Source organism: Lethenteron reissneri, chromosome 12 (assembly GCF_015708825.2).
Source record: "Lethenteron reissneri isolate LAM-NWPU_2019-01 chromosome 12, ASM1570882v1, whole genome shotgun sequence".
In the NCBI taxonomy this organism is placed as follows: Eukaryota; Metazoa; Chordata; class Hyperoartia; order Petromyzontiformes; family Petromyzontidae; genus Lethenteron; species Lethenteron reissneri.
Window position 1 is genome coordinate 11,613,937 of NC_083790.1, and position 12,996 is coordinate 11,626,932.

General features: G+C 43.8%; 1 protein-coding gene across 1 annotated transcript in view; it reads right to left on the reverse strand.

The window, feature by feature from the left end:
* Window positions 1–1,635: 1,635 nt before the first annotated feature.
* LOC133341904 (peptidyl-prolyl cis-trans isomerase-like) overlaps window positions 1,636–12,996 on the reverse strand; it is a 38,196-nt gene continuing 26,835 nt past the window's right edge. Inside the window, 4 exon segments of the mRNA XM_061550724.1 lie at window positions 1,636–3,370; window positions 4,680–4,693; window positions 4,695–4,756; window positions 6,339–6,435. Coding sequence (XP_061406708.1) covers window positions 3,289–3,370; window positions 4,680–4,693; window positions 4,695–4,756; window positions 6,339–6,435 — 255 coding nt within the window. The 3' untranslated portion in view covers window positions 1,636–3,288.

Here is a 12,996-nt window from a genome sequence, read left to right on the forward strand (position 1 = left end):
CATTTGCCAGCCATAGCATGAGCAAGTAATTGCAGTCATTTCTATCTATATATTTTTGGGGGTTAGATTGCGTAAATATAAATGCGTCGTTAAACCCTCCACCACCCGACACAGCCAATTATTAAAGTTTGTCACGTAAACAGAACATGCAAATTCGTATGTTGGAGAGCAAATGCAAAACATTTACAATCTGAGTACGACGTTTCGCCATTAATTACAACTAGCTTGAAGTGAAACGTCGTATAGCGCGTAATCACTGGCTAAACGGCGTACTCAGATTGTAAATGTGGATTTACTCTCCAACACACCGGTGTGCTGTACTAGTAGCGAATTAACATGTTCTGTTCACGTGACAAACCTTACTAATTGGCTGTGCCGGGTGGTGGCGGGTTTAACGACACATTTATATTTACACAATCTAACCCCAAAAAAACTATATTATGGATATTGGTCGCACAAGTCTACGTGTTAAACCAAGTAATTGCAGATCTGCACCTTTACACTTACTTCTTGAGTCACGGTGGCGAAATGTTAACGACCTCAGGAGGTCGTTAACATGATTATTAATGAGGGGGGGTTGCCCCATGTGGAGTGACGTCACCCGCTAATGGTTATTGGGGAGGGGTGCGGCATGTGCAACGACGTCCCCCGCTCATGGTTATTAATGAGGGGAGGGGTGCGGCATGTGGAGTGCGCTACCTTCTTGTGCGTTAGTGTAAAGTTCCACGCGGACATGAATATTAATGAAGGAGGGGTGGGCCTCTTTTGCAGTGACGTCACGCACTGGATGTAGCACTGTGCTGCGTAGATTTATTTTTACCGTCACTTTCTGTAAAGAAACGTCATATTTGAAGCGACTTTGCGTGATAAATTATTTAATTCAGCACGACCTTCCTCTAAGTTAGTGTAAAAATCTACCCACTCATGAATATGAATGAGGGGGTGGGCCTCATGTGGTGTGACGTCACGTGGGGGGTGGGCCTCATGTGGAATGACGTCACGCGCGGGACGGACAGACATTTCTGGGTGATTATAGTCGGTAATTACAAGTGGCTATCCAGGATCTCAGCCACACTTGCTCAGCGTTACCAAAGAGGAGTCTGAGGAAAGTTGACGTCAAATATCACGTGACATACTCATTTGCAAGAGCAGCACATAATGTGCATATGTCATAGTGCCGATTTCAAATTAGATAAAAATGTCTTACTTTCAACTGGTTATCAAAATATAGTTTACAGGAAATCCAGTCACATGATTAAACGAAGGACCTCTATAAAATGAACTGGACTGATTTGGCAAAATGACTACGTTAATATCTCTCCAATGTTTTTTAAAGTTGTGCCGCGTGTTGTTCGGCATAATGTCCAATGTCTCCCTCCACTTGCTGGGAGCTTCAAGAGCCGAATATGAAACGTCTCTAAGCACGTGGAATGTAACATTTGACATCATGCTGAACAACACGCAGGAGTATAACCCGAAAAAACATCGCATAGCTTCGTAGCATAAATGTGAAAACATATACCGTAATATGACTAAGTGATGCCGCTTATATTCAGGGTGATTTTTTTTTCACAGTCGTTACGGTGAAGCAAAAACAAATCCAGTCGAAACATTGTGTTGGATTGGTTTTCCTGATTTACTTTATTGCTGGTCATATGATGAGTACAGAGACACAACTGTGCCCACCCTGGTTCCAACTTCGGGGGGAGAAGCTGTGCTTTGGAATCATTGCAGAAAAAAAGCACGGACACAGTCAAAATTAATCGAAATTAAAATAACGACCTTGCAGCAAAGTCGTGCGGGAATCTGAGAGCGATTATCCTACTTGGGTAACCTGCGTGCGGTTTTTATCAGCAGTTTGGCTGTTACGGTGTGAGTTGGATGCTTGGATGAGTCGAACATTAAGGTCAGGTTGAGAAAACCTCAACCGTGAAAATGTCCAAAACAAAAATGTACGCAACTAACATCTTGGTAATTGCATTTGTAGCATTCGGAGTAATTTAGCTGTTTACTGCGATACAGAAATTAAATACATCGGTAATTGTCATTCTTTTTTTAATTACATTGAGAAGGTAAGTACCGTGCCTATGTATTACCACATCAAAGTGTCACATATTTAAGTTGTTCAGCCTGAAAGCTCCGGGTTAAAGCTCAACTGGCAGAGAAAGATATTTTCCAAACAGGAGTTCAAATACCAGCCAGTTTAAATTCAATATATTTTTCGGTGAAGAAACAAGCTACGGCTATGAGAATGTGGAATTTACACATTGATGACGGGCACTGCCCAATGCTTGTCAGAGCACGGGAACACTGGCTGATGACTTGTGAAGCGTCTCAAAAGTGATGTATAATTAATTTTAAATGTATTTGCAGGCCACATTCGATAACTCTTTTGCCAATGTTCTCAAAGTACAGGGTGTTTGAAAAATGTATGAACCCAATTTCAAAGCAGTATATTTCACGATGGCAACATGTTACAATTACACAAAAAGTTACAAACGGTTTAACGAGTTATCAAGTTTTACTAACCATTTTATAAATGATCTGTGCCCTCCACCTGCTGTACGGACAACATCGAGACAATAGTTGAATTCGTCCCAAACGCCTCTCAAAGTGTCCTCTTTCACTGAAGTCACCGCTGCCGTGATTCTGTTTTTGAGGTCATCCAGATTAGTCGCTAATGGTGGCACAAAAACACGGTCTTTGACGTATCCCCACAAGACAAAGCCGCAGGGTGAGGTGATGTTTGGGGATCTTGGGAGCCAAGAGTGTAGCGCCAAGTCTTGGGGTCCCGTGCGACCTATCCAATGTTGAGGCAGTGTGTCTTGCGAATTACTGAGGCTAGGGGCTGTTTGTGCGCTGGGAGAGGCATCATTTGAAACTCTATGCCCCGCCCTTTCAAGTGGTAAGAGTTTCATTCATGGGCGGTTCGTGATTGCAGAGATATAGCGATTTCAAATCGGGTCCATAATTTTTCAAAACCCATGTAGTATGTATAGCTTGTCACTGATGATACGTAGAGCAAGTCCGGTCAAGGGGCTGGAAAAACATTGCTTTGAATCAAACTTTCATTTCATGTGGATGTACTTTTGGTGGAGATAATTTACCTTCCCCTCACATTTGGCTGAAATGAGCTCAAACAGGGCCACTTTATTCGCGTGAAACAGCAGCCAACTCAAACCACCTCACCAAACACCGCCAGGCAATGCAGTGCTTCGCATTCGTTTGCTTCAATTGATTTCGCCACAGTCGGCAATCACGATGTTCTTAGAAGTCTTTCCGTCTTTCTTATCTCCAGTAGGTCTCCACTTTGGTGATGATATCCATGCCGCTGGTCACACTCCCAAACACCACGTGCTTGCCATCCAGCCTGAGAATGAGAGAATCACAAGACAGTGTGGTTTCAGTCAGTCAGTTACATGAACCAGGGTTACACACGTCTTTTTTTTATCTAATAAAAGTTTAGCTCTCTGAGGTGTCTTTGGGCTGCACAGGTGTGTTGTTCGGCATGATGCCTGATGTTTGGCTCCACGGTGGCGAGATGTTAACTATCTCGCCTGGTATACAGGAGGTTGTGGGTTCGATCCAAACCATGACGCCTATATATTTGGAGTTTGCATGATCTCCCCATGGTTGTGTAGATTTATCTCCAAGTCCTCTGGTTTTCCCCTCCACATTTATAATCATGTGCTTAGAGTATTTGGCTACTATAAATGTTCAATGGTAAGCATTTCTTTGAGCTATCAGTTATGGCCAGGTCTGCTTCTGAAAAAGATCTATATAGATCAGTGGACTTTATCTGGTGAAATAAAAAATTGTTTCGTTTAAGTTTACATGATTTAGGTTTCTTTAGGAACTGAATTCAATTCGGTTCACATCAGAGAGCGACACAGCACACCTGAGAAACCTATGCAGAACTAAGAGTATGATTTTTGGAAACCATTTACAACACTCTGCCTTGTCTCATTGCATAACGTAAGTGTTGAGGAGTAGGGATAATAACGATATTAACGTTCACAAAAGCTTCGCTGAATCTCAAGACCCAGTTTTCAGGAGGATTGTTAAAACGGCCATATCCTTGTTCGGGATTGTTTTGTATGTGGGAGAAAACCACCTTGTCACTTACAGGGCCACGCAGATGGGTTCAATACCCAAACAATGTACGACCATCTCCTAGCCACCTTGCAGCCCAAGAAATGTATTTGTAAGCTTTAGAAATATACCTGATCCCACGGGCAGGTCATGATTCACAACCCTACGTGATTTAATTGTCACAAACCGATTCTTGTTTGTCTCATATTTACACTATCATTTATATTATTTCTGTTATTTCGTCTTGTTTGTACAGTTTTGTTCCTTCGATTAGCCTAAATGTAAAATTAGCATATAAGGTGCGTACATCATTAAAAAAAACAATAAATCCCATCCATGAATCCTTGCCTCCAAAACGCTGGATTACAGCGGTGCGCCACCAGATTACAAGTCACAAGACATGTTAATGACAACGGCCAGGATATTTTAAGGGGCCTGAGTAACGGACGACAATGAATGGTGTCATTACCAATTTCATGTCGATTAATTGACTTCACTCATTGTCCCAGCCGGCTTCAAGTGGAACGCACGCAAACCTCCGAGACCCCTCTTCGGCATGGCTCCTGCGCACGCAGCTTGGGACTTACCAGCTGGTTGCGGCAGGTGCAGATGAAGAATTGGGAGCCGTTCGTGTTGGGCCCAGCATTGGCCATGGACAGAATGCCTGCGAGACAGGAGAGCGAATCACTGGCAAGTCGAAAATGCTGCGGAGTCACGCAGTCAGATGAAGAGACACCGGATGAAACCGCATTCTGTGTATGTATGAAGAACTTATTTCGCACCAACCATGCTAATCGGAGATGCGGGGGAAGGACAACAAACTCAACACAAAAAGCAGTTCTAAAGAAATTGGTTTTCACGCTATAATTGAAAGTGCATAGCTCCAGCGGCTTCCTAATATCGGAGGAGCATTCCAGACAGCCACAGAAGGGCATCTGGAAGCACACCATGCAGTGTCCGTCTTGTTCAATGGCCAGCCAAAGCTGCTGAGAGGTTAACCAGAATGCAAATCAAGCGGCACTGGGAATGTTTTCGGAATTCTCAAAATCTGTCACGTTTCTGCTATCTGAAATTGGATACAGTAAAACCAGGGCTAATTTCCCTTGGTAGTCCAGAGTCATACCAGATGTATCAATTATAGCTTTCTATGACAGGGACCGGTCTATCCAAATTGCAACGACTGTTGATGCTTATTTCAGAGTGTGTATAGCGGTGCAACACGCGGGGTTACACGCAAGTGCATGATTTCAGCCGGAACAGTCCGGAAAGCTGTTCGAGGAATTATTTGGGCACCCGGTCACATGCATCTCTCCTTATTTCGTGCAGGAAAATGTGCGTCTGGCGATGAGTTCTCAGGGCTGCCAGATGTCCCGAGACTTAACTTCCCTCACCCGTACGATAAACCTCAATGACGCACGGATGTCCATGGCATCGAATTACGGAACCGTGTGGGGGACGTCACGCGTTCCAGCTAGCAGCGTTCCGAAAAGAATATTGAATGAGAAACGAAGGCCCATTTCTTTGTAATCCACCACATGCCCCTCCTCCACGCGAAGGGCACTAATGTACATCAAACAAGTTCTCATCCTCAAACTTGTTTACAATCGGATGGGATCAACAGTCCAGGCAATTTGGTCATAGGCAGATGAGATTTAAAGTTAAAGCTGCAGCCCTGACGTTGCTTGTTCACGCCACTGGTGGCAGGGCCAACACGAGGACTCTTGTAAAGATGTGGAGGTACCCACACACCACACAAATGCATCTCCACAGCAATGAAAATGGCAAGTTCAAATACGATCAAAGGCACACACATTGACAGTCATCTACAAAAGCCCTTTTACTGGTAGGAACCTCCTGGTTACACCAGTCCACAGGGGATTGTTGTGTCCGTCCATCGTGCATCCAAAAATGGGAGGGGTGGGGCTGGGTAGAGAGGGGAGGGTGGGGAGGGGCTGGGTGGGGAGGGGCTGGATGGGGAGGGTGGGGTGGGGCTAGGTGGGGAGGGTGGGGCTGAGTGGGGGGTGGGAGGGGTGGGGCTGGGTGGGGAGGGGCTGGTCACCCCGTGGTGCCCTTATAAAACTCAACGTTTAACCTACTCACGCCGTCTTGTGCCGGCCCTCACAGTCGGCCATATTTGCGGAATACACCACGCCGCGGTTGACCCTGGCCATTGACCGAGCAACCCAACGTTCCTACCAGCTCCCTCCGCGGGAATGTGTTATTTATCAACCGAATCTTATTCTCACCCGGGCCCACGTGCTTCAGCGTGAAGTTCTCATCCTCAAACTTGTTGCCGTAGATGGACTTGCCCCCAGTTCCGTTGCCCTTGGTGAAGTCTCCACCCTGAGGAAAACGACAGCAGGAATCAGCAGGGCACAGCCATCGGCTACCTTCATTCTTCTGAGCAGTTGACCGTCAGCTCCCCGTGCTTCACATGGACACCTGCACACAAAGCTGACTGTATTGCTCCATCTCCTCAGCGTGGACATCCTCTTGGCACGCACTGCATCCCTTGACTGTTACTCCGTGATCACTCTTGACCAATGGCTATCCCTTCTCGTGACGTGTCCTACCCAAGTCAAACTTACTTTTCTATACAATTTGAATTACGTCTCTTACCTGAGCATTTTCTCTAACCCACGTTCCTCCCTCCGTCTCTCAAATGCAATTCCAAGGTAACGTTATCTGTCATTTTATAACACTATCCATACTTATTTATCAAAGCACCAATGATGGTTATTTTAGCCTGGAGTCTGGCCCGATTATTTTCAGTCACCGCAAAAGCTTGCACATTCACACATGACACGAGCGGTCGCCAATTTGACAAAGGTGAAGAGATATAGACCCGATTGCACGCAATGTTGAGCAATGTGCAATAGCAACCCATCATTGCGTCACTCTCACCACATGAGGCACAGTGCTATGCCAACCTATTCACCTTTACTCTGGACAACCAGAGCTGCATTGCACTTAAATATCTGACAATGAATCCCTCTGCTTAGTGTCTCTGAATTTAATTACTTAACTAATACAAACTGTGCAGCAAAGTAATTTAACATGATACACAATATTAAAAAAATAGGTGGAATAGCGGTCCATTATATTATTTTTCTGCTTTACATTCAATGCTGCGTCAGACAAAATTGCACCTTGTGCTATTGCATTGTAGGCCTTGATTTCAGGAATTAAGGCTGAACTCTAGGAATATTAGAGGCGCCTCGGTCAGTCAATCTAAAATCGAATGTTAACTTTAAACCCTAAGGAGCCATCCATAAATGACGTCACGCGATTTTGGACGATTTTTGACCCCCCCCCCCCCTCGTCACACGGCGTCACAAAAAGTCAGACCCCCCCTCAAATATGACGTCACAAAGCTCTGCCCCCCCCCCCCAAATAAAATATGCTTCGAATCGCTTTAAACTATTGCCATTTTAGTGCGTATTTAATGTGCCGCTGCACTCTGATGTTGTAGGAGAAAACATTTATATAAAAAGTCTATTTAATTAAGTAGAACGTGTTGTCTATATTTATTTAAAGTTGCGCATTTTTACGTGACGTCACATTTCTCAACCCCCCCCCCCTCGTCACACACCGTCACAAATGTCTGACCCCCCCCTAGGTGCGTGACGGCATTTATGGACGGCCCCTAAAGCGTCTCGGTGGTGAGTTAGTCTGGCCCTTCAAGTCTTGGAGATTCATTCTGAAGCACAAAGATACATGAGGCCGAGTTTTATTTCCTTTTAATTGTTGGTGGGAGTCGCATCTCTTGTTTTTCCTTTGCCACCAATTGAGCTGTTTAAGAGATGGCTGCGACGAGGAATTATATATATAACTATATAACTGACTATATAATTCCTCTATACAGCCATCTCTTAGACACACTTAAGCGGTTGTGCTTTCGCGACGTTGTCCACACCTGAAGACGGATGCTTGTGTTGCGCCCGAAACGTCGTGATTTAATTTAGTTGTTTTCATTTATTTTATTTTTTACCTACGTGACTTTACCGGGAAAAAACAAAGAGTATGAATCCTTGCAGTCACAAAAACTTCAAATCTAGAACTGAGTTGTTCATTCCAATTGCACCGTCAGCGTCAATGGCATCTGGAAAAGACATTCCCATTCCGAATGCGCACCCACACTGCAGCGGAGTGCTGCCTCCGCTGTCACTACAGTCCTTGGGAATGTGTCTCGCAACGCCTGTGAAGTCACTGTAATTACCACTTATCCACCACTAGATGGCGAGTCTACGTTGTAAAACTAAATGTGTACAGGTAGTCCTCGACTTACGATGGAGATGCGTGACGACGATCCCATCGTAAATCGAAAATATCGTAAGTCGAAGATGGCCTAGCCTACTCAGGAGTCTTAAAGAATGGTGATAATTTAGCAAAACAGAGCAATTTACAGTAGCGTACTGTATAAACGATATACTGTATGTATTTATTAATTACAATACTGTATTGCACAGAAAAATGTAAAGTTAAAAAAACAAGGTAAATTCTTAGCCTACCTATACGAACTGCGATTTAATGGAAAGTTTGTTCAGGAAACAATCCTATCTGCTATAGAAACTTTTAACATGCATTGAACGTATCGTCTTCTTGGTTCTTTCGGTAAAGTCACGTAGAAGGGAAGTAATAAAATAATTAAAATAAAACATAATAAAATAAAATAATTCTCACGACGTTTCGGCTACAACGCAAGCAGCCGTCTTCAGGTGAAGAATGAGACACTGCCAAACTAGGAGCTTATATATAAGCTGCGTTGGAGGTGGAAGAGCGCCTTAACAAAAAGAATGTGCATATGAAGAGGAATTTAGCATATTCATGGAAAATGCGTAGGCGTTGGGCGGGGGGGTTTCAAAGTCATATTATGCCCATGCATTATGCAGGATCAGCAGCACCAAGGGGGGGTGCAGGGATTAGCAGTAACAAAGGAAAGGAATGTTAATGATATGTAGCTGCAGTTACTCAACAACCACGTAGAAAACTAAAGTATAAACTACATAAAAAACTAAAGTATAAACTGCATAGCACCATCAGTATACTTACTATACTCTACAATAAGCTGAGTTACTAACAGCAAGTAATACATTACAATTCTACGTCGTAAAAATTCTATAATATGCTTCCATCTAAACTTTATTCTCTTACATCACACGAGCATATACCGTACTATATACTGCCATAGATAAACCCAACATTAAATTATATACTGTATTGCTGTAAACCGACCTATACCGTATACATTTTAATATAATACTATGTATTATTCTACACATCCTAATGTGTATCGAAATGGTTTATTACGTCCTTCCAATGATTGCTAAGCCAGAATCCATCTTCTCGGTTAAAATTGTCTCTGTGTTTGTATATGTGGATCGCCTCATGAACGAATCTCTCATGATAGCCAGATGGCTTGCAGAGAACCTCTGTTTTGGAGAAGTCAATATCATGTGAGCCCACTGAGTTGTAACAGTGATCTGCCACGGCTGAGGTGTTTGTCCTACCGTGTTTCAGGTCAGCTTTACGCAGTCACGAAAGCTTTAAATCGAAAAATTGAACGTATCGTATCGTGGTGACCCTAAAATGAAATCGCTAAAGCTACGGATCATACATGCATTGAACGTATCGTAACGTATCATATTGTACTGTAGTCACCAAGATTCTGTCCGTCGTCTGCATACTTGAACGATGTTAAGGTTGTTGATGGCAATTTTGTCGTATCACTATCGCCATCGTAAGATCGAAATATCGTAAGTTGGACCATCGTAACTCGGAGACTACCTGTATTTTTTTGCGAGAAAGGATGAAAGCTATTCTTCTTGATTCATCATTTTGATACTGGAAAAAAGTTTCCCATAGATATAACTCGCTCAAGTCGAGCTATAAATGTTATGATACGTATATTGTCTTTGTGCTGTTCGCCTTTAGACGTTGGCTAGTCTAACACTGGTGAGATAAGGCCATAAAGAAGGGTGCGTGGGTGTTTGCATGTTTTGCCACGAGTACGTGTGGTTAATGCAGACTTGATGCCCTGAAAAAAGTATCTATTTGGTATTTTAACATCTTAACACCTCCCGTTGTATTTCCAGAAAGGGTAAAATCTATTCTTATTGTTTCATCATCGTGATAAAAAACAACAATCTGTTTAATGTTCAGAGCCAATACTTTATATGGATGGCCAAAACCCCAGATTAGAACTCAGCACCTAAGCAGCGGTGGGTTTCTGACAGCCGTGTCGAGCGACCCTCACCACGTTAATAAGCCTCCTCTGAGTGCAGCGTTTTTCACGCCAGCGTTGTCATCCTACTTCCTGCAGAGGGGAGCAGGACTGGCGGATTGTTGGGGGGGGGGGCATACGAGCCCAAAAGTATCCCATTTAACTCGAGTGGGAGCCCAAAGAGCACACGCTTTTGAAAATCCATTTTGTTGAATCGCAATTTCACAACAGCTTGAAAAACAGACCCCAAAATTCACTTCAATGGGCTTTCACCTCGCACCATAACTCCCACAGCCATACTGGGACAGGTGGTGCAATAATTGGTGATATTAATAATCCAAGCATATGCAGTATATTTAAATAAATAACAGTTTTAATGAGCAACTGCACTGCTCATTGTTGTGGCTGGCTTTGCATTCGGGAATGGTGACTTGTGTCTGCAAAGTGAAGCAGGCACGCCCCGCCAAACCGGCCAATATAGAAACAGTGTGGGTAGGGTTTCTTTTTTACTGAACATATCGTTGTGTAATTTTCCTAGAAACTAAAAATGTATCTATGGACAAGTACACAGACAAAGATGCCCCATATAGCCTTAAACTTTTGGGGCAAGGACTGATCGCGAGTTCCTATGAAGGCCGGAGCGGCACACGAATGGGGTGGTGGCCAGCATCACGCCATTTCGGGCTGAGTCGACTTAGGGGAGACTTAAGGACTGGTTAAAAGACAAACACACACATACCCTGCTTGGAAAAACAAAGAAAAAGACAAAGATCCCTCGTATAGGCTTAACAGACTGTTGGGGCACGTGCTGTTAGCGAGCACCTATGAACGGAGTGGGTGGCCAGCACCACGCCCGGCCGCCTTTGTCTCCCCAGAGGCGATGTTTACACACCGCACCAGGTACTCATTTTGAGGCTGGGTCGACTGATGGGAGGCCCGGGACCGGTTCAGATAATCGTCACTGGTGTTGGCCGTGAGAGGGAATCGAACTCGGGTGGCCAGGGTTCATAGTGCTGCACGCTAACCACTACACTATCCCGCCCCACACACAATCATCTCCAACAGCCTAAATGATAAAAAAAAACCCAAAGGCTGTCTGAGTTGGGATTCTGATAGATAAAAAAACAGCAGCACGCTATGCAGAGCTATGATTCATAGCCAACGGTGCCCTCCGATGGGATTTGAAGGCACTTCTAGTGTCGCACTGCACGGGCGGCAACCCCTAAAGCCAAACCACAGCTCCAACCTTAGCGGTTTGCACATGTGGGGGGGGTGGGGGAAATTTAGCCATGGCCTGGCAAAGTTTGCTAAATGTATTTATCTATTTCTTTATTTTGCTATTATACAAGCTTTTGGCTATAGAGTAGTTGAGCCAACTCCTATGGTTCTTCCACGTACAATAATAATAATAATTGCAATTCTTTTATTACTTCCCTTCTACGTGACTTTACCGAAAGAACCAAGAAGATGAATCCCTGCAGTCACGAAAGCTTTAAATCGAAATTTAACCGCCTCTACGGGGAGGGTTTCCACATAACTTTGAGAGTGTCTCATTCTTCACCTGAAGACGGCTGCTTGCGTTGTAGCCGAAACGTCGTGAGAATTATTTTATTTTATTATGTTTTATTTTTATTATTTTATTACTTCCCTTCTACGTGACTTTACCGAAAGAACCAAGAAGATGAATCCCTGCAGTCACGAAAGCTTTAAATCGAAATTTAACCGCCTCTACGGGGAGGGTTTCCACATAACTTTGAGAGTGTCTCATTCTTCACCTGAAGACGGCTGCTTGCGTTGTAGCCGAAACGTCGTGAGAATTATTTTATTTTATTATGTTTTATTTTTATTATTTTATTACTTCCCTTCTACGTGACTTTACCGAAAGAACCAAGAAGATGATAATTGTGGTTATCGATAGCTCGTTTTGTTTGATCTTCTACTTCTCCTACTTTCAGTTTCAATGTCCATAACAGTGCACCCACACAAAAAAAAACCATCACAATAAATTCGGGCATTTTTTTCACCTTCATTTTAATACATTTCAGTTTCCGAGGATTAAAAACGAGTTGTTTTGACTGCCAGTGGGACACATGGAACATCTCAGGGAATGTGGAAATGTGTTGCACCCCGAGTGTGGGTGAAACGGTAACTTGAAGGGATCTCGGAATTAGCTCTCTGACATCACCTTCCGTGGGCCATTCTCTAACACTCGGGAGTATTGACTGCACTACGAGGGTTCTGATGGCATAATTATTCTCATTACATTTTACCAATAGCGCTATTGGAATACAACTGAAGGAAAAAAGGACGCTTTTAATGATATGAAAACAAAAACATTCACCAACACATGAATCGGGCTCTTACGTGTTGGATGAATACTTTCCAGCCATGTCCTCAATACATGCATCCAATCTCGCATTAAAATCCACTTTTTGGTGGTTACTTTGGCCCCCCTCCCCCCACCGTATTTTTCTTCTTCTTCTTAATAGTTTTCTTCACAGTCCACACACGTGGGCTGTGGCCAGATAGCCTGGCACTCGGCCTGCTTGCCGCAGAGCCAGCGGCAGCGCTTTAGATGGTCAGTTCCTGCAGAGAATTACCAAAGCAAGCTGCTGTCTTCTGCAGAGTGCAGTTTACGTAACTCTACATCAGTGGCATGAAAACGCCACCGTCAGGATGAT